At 41.7% G+C, this 18,074-nt stretch overlaps 1 protein-coding gene across 1 annotated transcript in view; it reads right to left on the reverse strand.

Moving 5' to 3' along the window:
- PLXDC2 (plexin domain containing 2) overlaps positions 1–17,088 on the reverse strand; it is a 267,301-nt gene extending 250,213 nt beyond the window's left edge. Inside the window, exon 1 of the mRNA XM_065629653.1 lies at positions 16,481–17,088. Within this exon, the coding sequence (XP_065485725.1) occupies positions 16,481–16,589 (109 nt within the window). The 5' untranslated portion in view covers positions 16,590–17,088. The remainder of the gene's footprint in view (positions 1–16,480) is intronic.
- Positions 17,089–18,074: the final 986 nt, after the last annotated feature.

Genomic DNA, 18,074 nt, shown 5'->3' on the forward strand with positions numbered 1-18,074 from the left:
TTACTAGATGCTCTTTTCAGTCTTCTATTGACTTATCACTTTGATTTGTACTGAGAACAAAAATATGATAAAATACCGTAAACAGTAATTAAGCTAGTATAAAGAATGTTGCACTTACCTGAATATACCACATTGTATCAATAAACAAAAGCAAAACTTGGAGTGGAATATACTCTTAGAACAGAAAAAGGAATGTTACCTCTGGGAAGTAAATACACTAAGTGTTCAAAATAACTTACTTATTACAGAGACCATGAAAATCAATGTAATTTACTGTATAACTGATACGGGGCCTTGTCTTTAAATATGTCTCTATATACACACATGTACCTACACACACCCCTTCTATCTGTACATTTATATGAGAGGTTACACACTGATGACAAAATGATTTGCAATTGGTCACCAATGAAAATGGGTTCATAAATATTATCAACATACAAAGCTGTGATGTCCCACAGCTCCTTGTAAATATTTCTAATTTATTTTGCATCCTTCTGACACAGTTCTGACATTTTACATTTCCTTAAATAATATTTAGCAGCGGGAAACAAAGACAGCTAGGATCATGAGACCTGGCAGCCCCTTGTACATGCAGCTCAGCTCTTCCCAGACCAACAGCTTCCCTCAGGCCAGTGAGAGCTGCAGAGCTGAGCTCTTCAGGAATCGATAGGAAATGTTTTTTGAGAAATGCCCTGTGAGTACATGGGACAACTGATCAGAAGTCATCATGTCCCAAGACTGACTTCTATCTTTTCTATATACTTTGATTTCAAGGACTATATGGCTGGAATTCAATTTGCTCCCAAGTAAAATTCTTACTAAGCTGCAAAACCTCCGTATTACCTGGTATTATTAAAAATGAATAGGAAATAAACTGTCCCAAACTAAATGCAAAATATAACCTTCTATACTGCACATCTAGAAGTGCTTAAGGAGATTTTCTGGCATTTAGTTCCCACTGACACCAGTGCTAAATGCCCAAGATGAAGCACTTAGGGAACTGTACAATAATAGTCACAGAACTGCATGGTATAACTGTAAGTTAATTTCATCTTATTAACTAAAGTCTTATATTTTCTGTTCTGCTGAGAGGGTTCAAAATGTAATGTGGTCATTGTAAAGCCAGACATTCCAAGCTTAATGGAGCACATGTTTCATGGAAGTTATTAAGCAAAGGATTAGAAAACTTTTAATATACTTGTTCCTATAAATCTTCTCTAAATATTCAGACAATTGTATATCTTTCAGACTTCAGACAATAATTTTACTTGATGACTTGATTAAATTTCCAAAACAGATAATTGTTCTTTAGAGAAAAGAAAAACATCCAGCTGATGCATTTAATTATAGCAGACCTTAAAATAAATCATACAGGTCATTAATTTTATATTGCAAAAGTCCTATAAATTAGATTAAATGCTCAGTTGCATATATTGCACAAGAAAATTAACAGTTCACATTTGGCTGCCTTTTCCTGGTCATCATTTCTTCGGGAACAACTCTTCAGCAACTTAGCATACCTTTTTCAAGGTAAACTGAGCTGATGAATGACTTATATATTGATTTCTAGGCTACCCACTTTACATTCTTCAGGTCAAGGAAAGAATGCAAAAAGTTGTTGTGCTGGGCTCCACATCCTAAAGAATATGGGGCTCTTCTAGCACCAGAGCTTAAATTTTGGGTACCTCTGCTGCTGGTAGGTCCCAAAGCCAAGCTCAGTCACAATATCAAGTCAGTTTTTTGCTGCCTGTGAATATGTTCTGTAATTTGGTTAAAGACTAGGTATATTTTATGTGTAGGCCAGAAGAAACGTTAAGGAGTCATATACTTTTTATTCATATACTTTTGTCCTTGCACACTGACGTAGAGAAATGCATGCTCTTAGTGAAATACATTGGAAAGGATCATTTGGAAAAATGTCTTAATAATGTAACTATCCTTGGGCTATGTCACTTCTCCAGATTTGTCCTCTTCTAAGGAGATTTCTAGGGTCTTCATTATCTTCTAGGGTCTTCATTCTCTGACAAGCCTTTGCTCTAGGACAGCGTGGATCTCTGCCTGTACCTTTGACCTCACATAACTTCAGCTTCTACTTCTTGCTCATAGCATTGAAAGAAAAATTTAAAAGTAAAAAGCTGAGAAAGAGGAAAACAGAATTGCAGAAAGTTTTTCAAAAATCTAAAATGGCAAATAAATACAACCTCTAACTAAACTATTAACTTCACACAGAGGTGGTTTGTTTCATTTGTTTTGAGGGGAGGATTTGCTTATTGGGTGGATTTCTTTGGGGTGGTGTTGTTGTTGCTGTTGTTGTTTTGGGTTTTTTTGTAAAGTGTATATCAGTATTCCCACAGAAGAAAAACAGATTCCCTAATTACTTTAAGAGACTGCAACTCTACTCAGCAGTAAGATTGAATGGCACCTTGCAGCAACAGAGAGATGAAAAACCCAGTCTTGGACTGCCAAATATTTAAATGGAAGTTAAAGAGCTGTTGGCAGTATGGTGGAGTTCTGACAGAAACTGTAAAGAGGCTATGGGCTTATGTTTTAATGAGTAGTATATTCAAGTCTGTAGTTCCATCAACATGAAGTATACACAATGTCTGCTCTGAAGGTTAAACATGAAAGCACAAATTAGAACTGTGAGATTTTTTTTTTCTTGTGCCTACATCAAATTTGCTGTGTGTGATCTTGGCAAGTCATTCAATACTCCCGTGTTCCATTGGTAAAATGAAAATAAATAATAGCAGTTATTAGACATGGCAGTTTTGTGGCTAAATCCGTCAGTCTTTACGAAGAACTTTAACATATGATGATGATGAAACCTATGGAAAAGCTTATAAATAGTTATTTCAAAATTCAAATCCATCCACTCTAAATCCACAAATGCTAAGTAAAATATATTACATCATAAATATCATGAGGGATGGGAGAGAGAAAAAGCACATGACATGACTTTAAATCATGAAATGCACATGGGATTCCTTGGTGTGTTTGTAGAATGATGGCTATTTTTCTTCAAATGTCATTTGGCAGGATAAATATGAACAGCAGGAATAGCTATAGTTCAATGAACTTCCTACTAATACCTTAGCAGGTGGGTATCAAAATCCCTGAGTAAGAGCAGAGATGCCTCATTACAGATAAGAGCAAGTTGAGGGTGATGAGCATCTGTGACCCAGAAACATGTTTTAGGATTCCTGGGAAAGATGAAGACTGGAGCAATTTGCCTTGGCAAACAAAGATAAATTATCTACCATGTCAGTTAACAAATTAAGGAAATACAGCCCACAATTGCAGAGGGATGCTCAGTGAGAGCAGAACACATTTACATTCAGCATCCCATTTATAATGAAACCATTATTTTGGGTTGTATCTTTGTGATTTGCAGTGCCACAATGATGGTCAGAGGATACTCTGTCAAGTTACAAGTTGAACCACTGTTGCCACAGTACAGCTGTAAATATACAGATAATTACCACAGGGCCAAAAGAACTCAGCCTGTACTTATCTTCATCATCATTATTCATTTTTGTTCCTCTTTCCCCCTCAGAAAAGCGTGTTTATGGGAGTGTATAAACAACTGAATCTTTGAAGAAATACTATGGACCAGATTGGCCCCACACCGCCTTCCTGGCCCATCCTCCCTCCATCCTGTGATGTCTTGCTAAAACAGGTGTTCAGGAATGAAAAAGGAAGCATTGCTCCTGAATGCCTAGAAGCATAGCCCAGCACAGACCCAGACAAAAAGTCTTTTCATTCCTCAGATATTTTTTACAAGGCAGTCATTGATAAGAGCCGTCACCTGAGAGGGAGATACAGGTTGGGAACCTTCCTTTTCCAGTTTACCTGTCCTATATAATTAAGAAGTTTCTGACATTCCTTAAACTGTACTAGACAGTTCCTCCTTTCTGTGATTTTCAGGAGTACAGAATCAGAAAAAGTCTCTTTTTGTGTGTGTGTTTTTTGTGTGTTTTTTTTTTTTTTTACTTTTTTTCAAAGACTGAAAAAGAAACTGAATTAGAATAGAAAATGCAGTAGTTTCCCCTAAGAGAATGCTGCTTCCCTACAGAGCTTCTGAATATATCCTTTCCTATCTCCGCTTTCTAACTCCTTACAGATTTAAATTAAAGGAGCAGAATATTTGTCCTCAAAGTAACCTTTTTTTGTTTTAATCAATGTGGACATTTTGATCTCTTTCCTCTAGATTTCCAGGCTGAATAGCCCCACAGAATTAATATGGCTGCTTAAATGTATAGAGTGAACTGAATCAGGCCTTTTATTCCTGCCCAGCAAATGTTCTGATAGCTCTCCCAGTCAATCCATGGACTTTGCGCTACTTGCTTCCCTTTTTCCCATTTCAAGAGCCTCAAGCACTCTGAAAGCCAACACACTTCCTTCGCCCTTCCAATTAAGCAAAAGACATTATAATAAATTATAAGCAGATAATTAAAATATAAACATCAGCAACAGACAATCAGAACCTTCCAAATCCCAAATACCTTCTAAGAGTATAATGAACAACTTTGGGAAATGCAGCGCATTTTCAGTACCAAGGTAAAAATCACTCCCATTCGTTCTCTTCCTAGGAATGTACAAGCCATGCTTACTGCTCATGGGAAAGTGGTATCAAGCTGCACTGTGGCCAAAGATCCCACACTGCAATATTTCACATACACTAGGGGTTGTTGAGCTCCAGACAGAATTAGAGGGAAGGCTTTGTGGGCTAAAGACTCTTTTCAAATTGACCCAAACTGCTCTTAGATGAGTAAACTGTAGCTGTGTTGAAGTATGTGAGGGCAGAATTTAACCTCTTTTTTTCCTAAATTAATTTCTAGATATAAAAGGCCCTATAAACATTTTAGCATCACCTACCAGTGTGTTCTAGCACAAGCCAGTTTGGTGAAGACTTTACGTATGAACTTCTCTTCAAGCACACACTTCAGCTGCATTTTTAAGTATTATGCCAAATCAAGACTTGCAAGGGTAGCAACCATTTTTCTTTTTATAATGAATTTACATCTTTCCTCTCTTTGTCTTCTCCTTCTTTATAGAAAAACCAAAAATGGATTTGAATCCTACTTAAAAGCAAAAAAACCCAAACCAAAACAAAACCAACCAAACAAACAAAACCCCACAACCAAAAGCCCCTTTATCTAGGTCTCCAAATAATAGATTATTGGAAAAAGTGGGCCAACTGGCTGGCTCTACAACTATACCAGCATCAGTCTCAAAGACTCTCAGATAATTAGAGATATGAAGTTAAAACTGCAGTGGATTTATTATGAGCAATAAAACATGATTGTGTTGGTGCAAGACATAACCAAACACTGGACAGTCTCCATGGCCACAGAGTTTTTAAATTTCAGTAGGAATGCTGGCTTGGTATGTACCCCCACTAAGCTGTGCCATGAAAGAGCAGAATATGGATAAAATAATGACATTCAAATATAGCCATGGGAGAGCGGAGGCTAAAGCTAAAATAATTGTTTTCATTTTACAGGCTACACTAACTACAGCAAACTTCTGCTGATAAAGCTGGACATAACTTCCTATCCTGAAGATCTCACCTTCAGATTATTATCTATGCCTGCCTGGGGAAAAAAAATGTGATTCATTAACATCTCTGGGTCATCCCTTGAAGCTAACAGCAAATTTGTTTGTATACAGAGTAGAACAATAAACTATAAATTTGCATTCAAGAAACAGCATGTAATAAGTGTTTACACTTAAATTTGATGTGAGCTGTGTGTGCTTATTGCTTCTCAAGTTCAGGCCACATTCCAGTCCCTTGGAGACAGATCGTAAAAATCTAAGTGAATATTTACTTCATGCATCTCCTAAATATGTCTTGTTCATAACCAGGAAAAAAAAATAATCCCAACACCCATCTCTTAAATGGGAATGCAACATGCATGCATCAGAGGAGAGATTACTCTCTGTAGTCCTCTGCTGTTATCCATTACAATAATACAAGGAGGTGGCAGCCATCTTTCCTGCAGAAATTCAGGATCTGCAACAATGCAGCAAAACTTATTGCCACTGTTGCAAATGGCCCGGGACGTCTGGGCCAACTAAATTCCAATGTCCAAGATCAGAGAAATATCTTTAACAGCAACATCTTTGTGAGTCCACCCATCTGTAGGACACCACTTGTATACATTGCTACTGTTAAGCAAACACTGCAAAACAGCAGTGCTGCAAATTGTTTGCTTTGGAAATCGTCCTTCTGACTAGTAATTACTGAATCTGGATTGTTATTCTCAAAATTTAATTACAGGAAAAATAATTTTACAGTTTGTGAAACACCAATGTTCTCTTCAAGAACTCAATGGCAAAACCAAAACATTTTGGACATAATCCTTCCAAATTGCCAGAGTGCCAAGCAGCAGAAATCTGACCCAGTATTTGTCTATCCTTCAGACACACTTATGTTTAGAATAGAGACTTATTACATTAGACTATAAAATGTGGCAGTTTAGGATCTACTGTATAAACAGCTGAGAGACACATCCCTCTCTTGCCGCAAGTCTGAAAGAGGAGAGGAACATCAGAAATGGCAAAATCTACAGCAGTCTCAAACTAAGCCTTGTTCTCTCTGCACTAACGAGAGCCCTTAGTCAACTCTAATCTGGATTTTTTTTCAAGACAGACATAGGTTATTTGATCAGGGGTCTGACGGAGATTTAAAAACTTAGATTAGCGAATTCCAGGATGGGAACAAAGAGAGAAATTACGGCCCTGAATTTGGTGAAGAAAGGGGAAACTCAAAAGACAATTGTGATATTGCAGAATAAAAAGCAACTCTTACACTCTGAGACATGAGTGACACATTTTTAACTTGGGCAAGGTACTCAATTTTCCAAAACCACCTTCCTATTTGTAAAATTAGGATATCACCTTACTCCTACAAGGTCTTCCCAGAATAAAAATACTCAAGTATAAAAAGCATATGGCTATGATGATTATGGGAATAATTGAGAAAGCTGTAAGACAAGTCTGGCCTGCAAACAGCAATGGAAAAGTAAAGTGTACAAATTGCCTGCTGATGAGTGATGGAAATCAAAAATCTGGGGTTGAACCTCAGAGAACACTCTAAACAAAGTTAGGAACACAAGCTGGATTCAAGCTTGCAGTATGACACAATGTTAAAGGATTAGAATTAGTCCAAAGAGCTGAAATAACACAAATTCATATCCAGAGGAAAAACAAACAAGCAGAAAAAAACAAAAACAACAACAACAAAACAACCAACAACAAAAAACAAGTACAGTTTGGCCCTCATATGACAGAACTGCCAGTCCTCAGGCATCCCAGCTGAGGCAGAGTTTAAACCTGCTTCCCTTTAAACACTAGACCACTTTTCAGGATGTCGACACGGCTAGCTCAAGAGGCTGACAAAAGGTAATGGTGGCTCCTTTTCTCCTTTAAAACTGACAAGTTTACTATAGGAAGAGCCATTTTGCAGGTCATTTATGCTATTCGAGAAAATGGCTCTGAATTGAAACAAAACTAGTATTACCAACTCTGCAATAAACGTCCATGTAATCGTGCATGAAACAAAACAGGCTGAAAAAGCCAAGTATATTAGGTAAAAAACAAACACAAAAACCAAGCAGAAAAACAGGCTAAGCAAAAACAGATAAAGACAAGCTTTCAAACAAAGCATACTAAAATTAAAAATTCTTTCCTATTGTAGAAACTTAAATTGTTATCAATGCCCTTGTTATCTTCTGTGGCGCATTATACTTGGGGCTACTGCTATTTTACCACATGCCTGAACACTGTTATGGGGAAGAGCGTTACTGGTGGCCTGTGGCACATGGGGCCATGTGGAACAGACATCCACGACACAACTGCTTCTCATCTCAGGGAAAGACTTGATGACCTAGGTAATCCCTTTTAGCTATGTGGTCCTAGGAAAGAAATTGTTAGGATAACTTACTGCTATTATTATTATTTTTTTATTTGTGCATTGGAAAGCTGGAAATGCCTTGAACAGCTTGCAGTATTAGAAGTAAAATCGGAGGGTTTGGGAAGGGTACATACATTAACATTAGCAAAACTGAAAGCAATTATGGCTTTGCTTAGCTTGATGTTTAATTAGGGAAAGAGCCTTTAGGTTTTCTGTGGTTGAATGCAAACATGAAAAGTTATGTACTTCCACAGTGTACAACTACAAATTTCAATGATTAAGTCTTGCATACTTTGCATAATAAACCAAAAAGCTTTGCATTACATATACTTTATTCATAAAAACTGGTTTTAAAGAAAATTAATAACAGATGTTATAAAAAGTAAATGGAAACCAGAACTGATGATAATCTATAATGGTCATTCACTCTATCCATTTTCTTTGTTTTGTGACTACAACTTAGATCAGTATATATGTTTAAATAGGAACAAGTCATAAATTGAGTTGATATTGAGGACAGATTTCTGCAATAAACCAAATGCTGAGCTTCTAGTCCATAAATGCCTTCATTGCAAATAAACCATAAATCTATTATCTTTACAGCAGCTGCAATCTGGAAAATGTGCTCTCTTTTAATTTAGTTGCCTCATGAATATCCTATTAACCAAGAAGCAACCTGAATGAGAAATGTGTTATAAAGTAAAAAAAAAAACCAAAACAAAACACAAAAACCCCAACCAAACATAAAAAACAACAAAAAAACCCACAAACAAACAAAAAAAACCTCACAAAACTTACTGAATTATCAAGAAGACTGTTTTTTCAGCCATTACCCCCTTTCCTGTTATCAAATTAATGTTTCTACAAGATAAAATGGTCTGTTCTTATAGGGCCATAGCCAAATTCTCAACAACAGTCTCAACTAGAGATGACTACAAAGTTAATTTCCCATCCTAAGTCAAAATTTTGACCTTGTTCTGATTAAAATTAAAGTCAATGCTTGCTGTAGGATATGAAATGAAAAAATATGTGTATATACTGAGACATAAACTCCAAAATGAAGTGCTTTATGCTTATATATCCTAATAAAATAATTTTAATCTATAAGTCAAAATGAAAAATTTGAAATGAGACATTTAATCATCATCAAAATAAGAAACTCATGACTGCTAGTTTTGACACCTCCCAGTTCAAATATTTTGACAAGAGAATGTCAAGTTTGTAATAATTTTCCAATTTCAACTAGCTTTTTCTTTGAACATTTTTTGACTAAGCATATGTAACACTTGGTGTTAGTAAACAAAAGTCAGGTATTCCACTTTTTCAGAGTGTTTATGTTGTTCTAAAAGGATTTATAGTGCTCAGGGATTCGTTTTCTTCACAATTTTGCTTTCACCTCCCCTGCCTCTTTGACAACGTAGCATTTTCTCTCTCTTGCTATGTTTTTTAAATCTCAGTTGACTAATGAGAGCAAGTCTCACCCATCTGACCTAGAGTATAGCCACACAAACTACTGAAACAGTGCAAGTGAAGAGGAAGCAATCTCTGAAGCAGGCAGGGAGGGCAATGAGGAGATGAAGGATGGGAGAGAAGAGCCTAGGGATGCTGAAACCTGTCCTGCCACAAAAGGGCTCCTAACAGAGGGCCTTGGGTTTATATCCCAGGGGTGACTGAGGCTGAATTGCAAACAAATACTGTCATCCACCTGCAGAGGCAACCAGAAACATGCAGCTGGAGAATATCATGAAGCAACTATAGTAATAAAGACTCATGCTGGCTCCCAATTCTCTACAGAGGCAAAGATAGCATTTTCCAATGGATTTTTAGTTCAACTGCTGACTCACAAAAAGAAGAACCTCCATAGTAGTGAACTCTCCTCTCTTTAGCACTTCAATCTTCAGAAAACACTCAAGTTACAATAGATGATACTTGCCTTTTACAATCAGCCTAGTAATATAATAACTCTTGTGAAGAGAAACGCTGTAATTATTCAGCTCAGAGGCAGTATTACCCATTTAATATTTGCAGAACTGGCATTATGACCAAAGGGGAAAAAAATAAGAAAATGTAATGCTTGAATAGAAGAAAAAAGCATGGCTTGTGGTTGTTACTGGACAACCACTGCATCCTAGTCTACTACTAAATGCAGATGAAATTTCTAATAGAATCTGCCCTACTAACTACAGCAGTTAAGGAAAGCTACAGTAAAAACTATAAATGGCATTGCAACCTTGTAACATAAGCAGCCCTTTGACACAGTTCAATTACAGCTATAAAGGACCAGAGCTCCTAGCATCAACTGTGAAACAACATATACTTGAATCATTACTTGAGACAGGTTAAATAGAAATGTTTATATATGTATGACATTTGTGGAACTCTCCCTATTCAAGTCAAGCATTTTTCACTCAATGAAATGACATGGGATAAGTGATGCTTCCATAAAGAAAACAAAACAAAACAACAAAAAAAACCCACAAAAAACAAAACAAAAAAACCCAAACAAAAAAAAACCCAAAAAACACCACGAGAGTATCTTAAAAGAAAAAAAAGTCTGCTCATAGTAAAAGATAAAATTTCTAAATCAAGTAAGAACAAAATCTGATTTTAAAAGCCTTATTTCATGACATAAGAACCCTAACTAAAGCAGCATTTTGAATGTCTTTAACTTGTCTATAGCCACAAAAAGTGTATGTTAAAATAGCATTAAAGCCACATATATCATTGGCAAATGAGAGACAGAGACCTCAAGCTAAGAGAGCACTTGAATTCATGCTTGTATTTTATCTAGCTGGGGACTTCAAGGTGAACCCTTGTGTACTTAAATCTACCCACACAGAATCATTCAAGTTGGCTGAGTGAGACCTTGAAAGGTCACATTGTTCAGCCATTTGCTCCAAGGCAGGAACAGCTGCCTTTCTGGACAGAATGACATTTCAGACATATGTTTATCTAACACATTTCAGTGATGAAGACTACTTAGAGTAGTCTGCTCCCCCAGCATTAACATTTACAAGTCTGCCTTGCTGCAATTTAAGTCATTATTTTTTGTTGAGGACAAGTTAGTCCCTTCTCTGTGGAAGCATTTACACATTTGAAGATTGTTACCATATCATCTCTTAGTTTTATTCTCTCTAGCAGTGTTTTTTCCTTTTTTTTTTTTCATATGAGACTCCTCAATTAGTCCACGTATTCCTTAAAGTGCAGTGCTTGAAACTGAAGGAAGTATTCCTGTTGGGATCTTATCGTTGTCGAGTAGAGCACATGCATCACTTTTGTGATGTCTTGTATCTATCTTCATATTAATCCTTACATTTCTCTTGATGTATCATCTCATCAAGATGTTTACTACTTTTGAAACTGTGCGTTCTACTCAAGTGTCCAGCCTGACCCTGGATCTGGCTTAAGAACCTGCCCTATTTGCCTGTTTCAGAAGAGAAAATGGTTGGGCCCAATCCAGCTTGAAAATACACTCCTACGCACTGCCTTTTGGTCGAGGGGACATGAAAATGTTACGCAAGCCCTTTCAAACCCAGAATTTGCTAGGACACTTAGCACAACTGATTGCTCAATGTTGACAGCAAGGAGTGCTAATTGAAGCTATGTTTATTAGTTGGATGAGGGAAAAGAAAAGAGGAGGAAGCGGAGGAAGTGTTCCCTGATGAGACCCAGCACCCAGCACTCACAAATATTACCTCAGGGCAATGTTTTATGCTCATTTGTCAGAAGCCACGAACAAAAACAAAACCCACGTGTACTTAGCACGGCTTCTCTGCATACTACTCCATGGAAGTAATCTCCTGGGTTCTTCCAGTTCCTGCTGTGATTATGCAATTCTCCAGTTTAGTAAATACGACATCTGCCAATTGCATCACATTAACACTCCCAGCTCAACTCTCATCAAACCTAATAGTTGGATATAATTTCATGCTGCTGGCAAGCTTGCAAAATTTCCTTGTACTGGATGAGAAATGGTCCTGTCAAACTACCTTTTGTTCACTCTGTAGAGAGCCCCCAGCACACACCTTAACTACTGCCTTCTTAAATTGCTTTGGTATTCATTTTCCTTGGGAATCATGAACCACACCAGGAATTCAAATACGCTTTCTTTTTGCCAGCACTTTCAAGGTTACGAGCAGCAGAAACTGCTCAGTACTTCAGACCGTCCAGTGAAATCACAGTGACTTTTATCAAAAAGGAAGTCAAATGATGCTTTTGTTTTTATTTCTTTCAATGGGAAATTTGTATTTCCTTTATGGAGAAAACCAGCAGGATTCAACTGACCATGTTTCTTGTGTGATAGCTGTCTTTAGCATAATTTGGAACAAAGCAACTTTCCAGGCATCACTGCACAGTAGTGCTGCAGGAAACACAAGCTTCAGGTCCAAACCTCCATCACCTGAGGTGTGTGCAGGTGCAGGGGCCTGCAGCACTGCTTCACCAAAAACATGCCCAAACATTCTTAATGAAAACACAAACTCACCATAGCACTGTGATTGTTTTCCTCAGTGCGTCTCTGTCATCACCAGACATCATGAATTCCCTCATCTACCTCCTTCGTGGTTTCAGGATTCTCTTCTCCTAAAGGAAACTGTCCTCCTTAGCTGCAAATTTTTTGAGAGGAATCTGGTATTCAGCAAGGCAGTAGACCTTGTCCCAGCATTTTGCTCTAAATGGCTTGTCTGTGTCGCTAATAAATTGTTGCCCAGAACAAAAGAACTTCTCAAACTATGAAGACCTTTCCTCATTTTCTACATTTGTTTACAGTGTAGAGAGCTAGCTGCCCTGTTGTTTATCATCAGCTCCAAGTGTCAGACAAAACCTAGCATCTGAGTCAAGTGTTTGTTGAGTTTTTAAGTACCTGTGTGAGGATGTAAACTCTGAAGCAGAATGTTTACAGACAAACAAAAACACTGTTTTCCCCAAGGGATTTTTAAACCTTCAATGAACTATGAGTATTGATCTTACTCTAACTTTGTGGAAATGAGTTTCTGCAAAACTGAATTTAATACCTAAGTCAACCTTATCACAGTCTTAATTTACCCACTATTTACTAACAATATTCAAACTACCCTTTCAGAGGAAATGACAATGGTAAAAAGCATGAAAAATAAAAGGAAGGACCAGGTTGAAAGTTTTAAAAAAATTACTTCTTTAGAAAGAATTCTTAGTAAAATACATATTACATGTAAATCGGATTTACTCTCCAATGTCACTGGGTTTCTCTAATTCCCCATTTGTATATACTGTACAGAAAAAAAAATGTAATTTTGAATGCAAAGAGAAAAAAATACCCAATGCACATGTTGTCTAATACTGTATTTCTTTTGAAATTTCTGAGAGAAAAGCTGAAGGTCCTAATGTGTAATAATGGAAGTTGGTTTCAGTTGCTTAGTTTTTAAACAGAGTAAAGCTCAGGTAATAGAGAAAATGTGACTGTTTCAGCAGTAGATAAATGCTAAATAAACATTCTTTGATAGTAGTTTATCCCATAAAAATAATTCTGCCCCTATCTGAATGCTGATGCCTGGAGACAGCAGCAGTCCAATGAATAAAAACTATACCAGGATTCTGGAATATGCTTTGACAGAAGGAAAATTACAATAGCAGCCTCCTAATTCTGACTGATGGTCTTTGCAAAAGAATGTAACCTTTTGAAGGCTCCTTGTGGCAACACTTCAACAAGCAGCGAGCCCTCGCTTAAACAACTGGGAGCCGGAATCGTCCTGCGAGCCTCCAAAAGACCATTTGTTTCAGTTCACTAAACGCATGTCATATTCAGTTTGCTTACTGTCAAACACACACGCACACAAACCTGATGCTTAGAAGCCTTCATCCTTGATCCGCAGCGGTTTTGGCCGCACACCGCAGGCCCTGCCCGGCCCTTGGGGGGTGATGGGGCGCCCCGCGCCGCCGCCGCTGCGCCCCCTGGCGGAGCCAGCCGCGCTCGGCCAGCGCCGCCTCGCACCTTCCTCGCAAAAACCTAGGTTGTAACAAACACCCAGAGGCAGCCAGAGAAGTTCCGGCGTGCCTAGAAAATCATTAAAATTGAATTGAACTGACCTGATTCTACCCAGTAAGATAATTCTGAGGAGCTGGCAAAAAATGCCTGCGCGTTTCTTTCCATCTCTGTTGGAACCACAGCATATCACTTTGGTAGCATCCTTGCAAATCCTCTCCTGGCTCCAGCTCTGCCAGGGCATACTAAACGTTTCCATGTCTTGATACTGTTATTTTACTCCGTTTCAAAAAGGTCTTTTGCTACTGAATATCCAAAGAATACTCCCAACAGCCTTCCTTTAATAATTTTCAGCCACTTCAAAGATTTATTTTTTTACTTGAATTCTTCAAAGGTTTTATCTGAGCTGATCTAAAGGCATACAGTAGACGCTAAATACAGTAAAACTTTGAAACAGCACTTTTTATTTTGACTCACAGAACCTGAAGTTGAATTTCCCTACCTTTACGTAATTATCTTCCTCTCACCGATCACAGTCCCTCACTGCATTTTTTTTCCAAAGAGCAGTATTAATACCAAACAAAAATGCAAACATGTTATATACAACTCTGATTATGTTAATGACATTTAGTTACTGCTGCCATAATACAGGCTTTTTAACCAAGAGGGAAGGAAAAGACACCAAAGCTATAAACATCTAGCAGTCAAAACTGACATCAGATTGTCCATCTTACTGGTTGAAGAAAACAATCGATCAGTATATTTTCTTCAGAATGTATTAAATATCAAAATAATATTTGCCTGATTATAAACTCCTTGATACTTCATATCACTTTCAAGAAGACACAAAACATTAATGAATGGTTTATGGATAAGCAAGCTGCTGGCATACCTTCTATTTAGCACCTCCTGGTGCATCCATTGATGACTACTACAACTTAATAGCCTAGAAGTGTGGTGATTATTTGCCCACTGATAAATTATATTCCATTTAGTTAGCACTAACATTTTCTTTTCTAGATAAAATGGCTAGAAGAGCCAACTTTGTAAGCTCAGTCCACTGTCACACAACATAGTAATTTTCTAATCTGTACACTACACTCTTTGTTTATAACTAGCATTAGAAATACCAACATTTGTTTTCTACAACCCTGAGAGCATCAACATTAATTTTGCAGTAGTACATGAAAAGTCTCCTCCTGTTTTTTCCCTTTGGCCCCAAGTGACATGTGAGCCCCAGCAACCTGCTGAGCTACCTTGTCATTTAGTAATTCCCAAACTCAGTGGTAGGCCCCTCCTGGGAAAATCCTCACTCTGTCTGACACATTATCTCACCGGTTATTTCAAAAAACTCCCCAGCCCCTCTTGTTCGGGTCAGTTAGGCTGTGACCACAAAATTCTTCACATTTGTATCAAACCTTCTAGAAAAGGAAGAAGGGGCAGTTCTGTTGCACCAGGGAAGCCAGTGGGCATGTTTCAGCTGACACTAATCTGGCTGGTGTTTCAAATATAAAGGTACAGCCTTTAAAAATATCTGTAAGCTAGAAGCTGCTGCAGCAAGGTCCCCTGACACACAAAACCCACGACTTTCCCCACTTGTTCTGTAAATATCTATCCACAAGCTCACCAAGCTTTCCTTTAGCAGCTTTCCTCTCCACAGCACAGGAATGTGGGATACAGAAGCCTTTAGTGATCAAAAGGGAACCTCATGCTGCAGGAAACAGTGGCCCAAGAGAAAGCACTACAGGTGCTGTGTGTCATACATTAACAGGTGTCTCCAGGAAGGACTAACAAAAGGACCCTAATACTGTCACAAGTAAACTTAGTCAACAGAGTGAGCCTCTCGCTCCCAACGAACAGGTCCCACAGCCCTGTGGGGCTCCTTCCCTTATCTTGCTCCTCTCAACGCCTGGTTTCCAGGGAAGGCTGCAAGCTACTGACTTTCGCCGGCGAGGAGAGTGCCCGCTAGCTCTCCCAGGCAGGATCTGCAGGGAAACTTTGCCTTCCCCTTCCGCAGCTCGCTGCCGGGAGAGCAGCGGGGCCCCGCCGCGGGCGGGCGGGGGAGGTTGCTGGGGCGCCCCGGGCCGGGGCTCCCCGCTGCCTCGGGCTCCTGGGGTCGCCGGTGTCTCCGTCCCTCCCTTCCCGGCGCTTGAGTGGAGCACTTCCCCTTCGGGAGAGTCTCGTACACGGCTGGGAAAGAGGCTCCGGGGGCCCCGCGAAGAGGCTGGGGAGGGGAACAGCACCGGGTCACGGTAGTCGTTAGCCAGATTTATGAAACGAGGAAAGCCCCCAATTCTCATTAAAATAAAACATGAAGTAATGGAGAGCTCTTTCCGGAGAAGCCGGGGCAGGAAAGGGTGAGAAGCCGGGACCGCGGCCACCCCGGGCCTCCCTCGGGAGCAGGGGCAGCCAACCCCCAAACCGCGTTTGCCCTCTCCGGGTACGCAGCCCGCGGAGCTGCCGGCGGAGCCCACGTAGCGCCGGTGCTGCGGGAAGGCGGCTCGGCCCCCCGGCCCTCCCCGCTCCCGGCCCGGCCGCGCTGCCCCCAGGCTCCGCGGCAGCGCCCGGACCAGCCCCGCCCGGCAGGTACCGGCCTCGCTTACCGCGGCTCTGCCTCGGCGTCTCCCCGCCGGCGAGCTGGCAGCGCTCGCTCAGGCACTGGAAAAGTAATAGAAATCCAGCGGCTAGTTTGCTTCTCCGCAGCCTCGCCATAGCACGGAGCCTGCCGAGACAACTCTCCGGGGTGTGGGGTGCGCGCCGCTTCTCGTTGAGGTGGGAAAGTCCGGGGAAGGCGGCGGAGAGTAGCCCTAGCAGGCTCCCAGTAGCCCAGTCTTCGGACGAGCTCTCATACAGTGGGGACGGCAGGGACGAGCCGCTGGCGCTGAAGGCGGTGGACCAGGTCTGGGGGGCGGTGAAGGGAGGGAGCTCCGTCCCCCCAACTTGCACGGTCGAGCCGCTCTCAGTCCAGCGGCATCACCACCGGGGAAAACAAGCCCAGCCTCGCCTGCGAAGTGCTAAACTCTTCCCTCCTCGCAGCCTGCTGATAGATTTCAGGAGAGCCGCTGAGATCCTCCCTTCCTGGCTTGCCCCCACCCAGCTCCCTTCCCCCGCGGGGTGAGGCAGGGTGCCTTAGGGACGGAGCTTCCCCTCGGTACACCGCTACCGACAAAACCCCTCCAAGGGAAATGAGCGGGGAACTCTTCCAGCTGGCCGGCTGGCGGGTCGGCCCGGAGCCCCGCGGGGGGAGCAGGACACGGAGGGCGGGCGGATGCGCCGCGGGAGAGGATGTGCGGGCGGTGGGGAGGCAGGCGGAGACGAACAAGTTCTCCTTCTCTTTTGGGGCGGTTTCCGCGGCCGGCGGTGCTAGTGCGGGGCTGAGGGCAGCCGCGGGAGACGGGCGCTCCTCCGGCCCACAGTGCAACCCCCACCGTCGTGCGTGCCCGTGCTGTCGCCGCCACCCGCTGCGCAAGGGCGGGCGGGGGGCTCGCCTTGGGCCGGGTCCCTGCCGCCCCTCTCGCTCTGCCCCACACCCGCCTCGCAGGAGCACGGTGAGGCGCAGGCGCCGGTACTGCACCGTCTTTCCAGCCACTGACGGCGATGGAGCGCTCCCGCGGCCGCGCTAAACTCCGCGGGCTGCCGCTTGGCCACAACAGGGAGCCACAGGGAGTTCCTCGGAGGCGCTGCCTTCTCGGGCACCCGGTTGCAGCGCGGCTCCCCGCGCAGAGCGGCTCGCTGCCCCGGAGCGCTGGAGCCTCCCGTGCACGGTGGTAGGCTGGGGCCGATGCTCACCTCCTGCGCGGCCGCGGAGCGGCACGGTGTGTGCGCGGGGAGAGGATGGCGGGCGGCGCGGATAGCCCTGGGGCCCGGCCGTAGCCCCGCCGCTCCGCGGGATGGAGGGAGCCCAGCCCACCGTCGCTTGGTTGTTCAAAAGTTGCTTTGTAGATATGCGCCAGTTTCGCGGGGTGACAAACTAAAGCAACCCCCAAACCCCCCTTCCTACCCCACCCCGCGCTTCGGGGAAAACCAGCCTCTCTTCACACTCACTCCCCCACCCACACCCCCTTTTATTTTTTCTCTTCGGAAATCGACGAGTCATCACTTCAAAAGTGCGAGAGTTGAGGGATCTCTCCCGCAAAAAAAAAAAAAATCTGTACGCTTAATTTAACGCACCGTGAATAATCCCATCCCCTACATTAA

Source organism: Caloenas nicobarica, chromosome 2, assembly GCF_036013445.1.
Source record: "Caloenas nicobarica isolate bCalNic1 chromosome 2, bCalNic1.hap1, whole genome shotgun sequence".
NCBI lineage: Eukaryota > Metazoa > Chordata > Aves > Columbiformes > Columbidae > Caloenas > Caloenas nicobarica.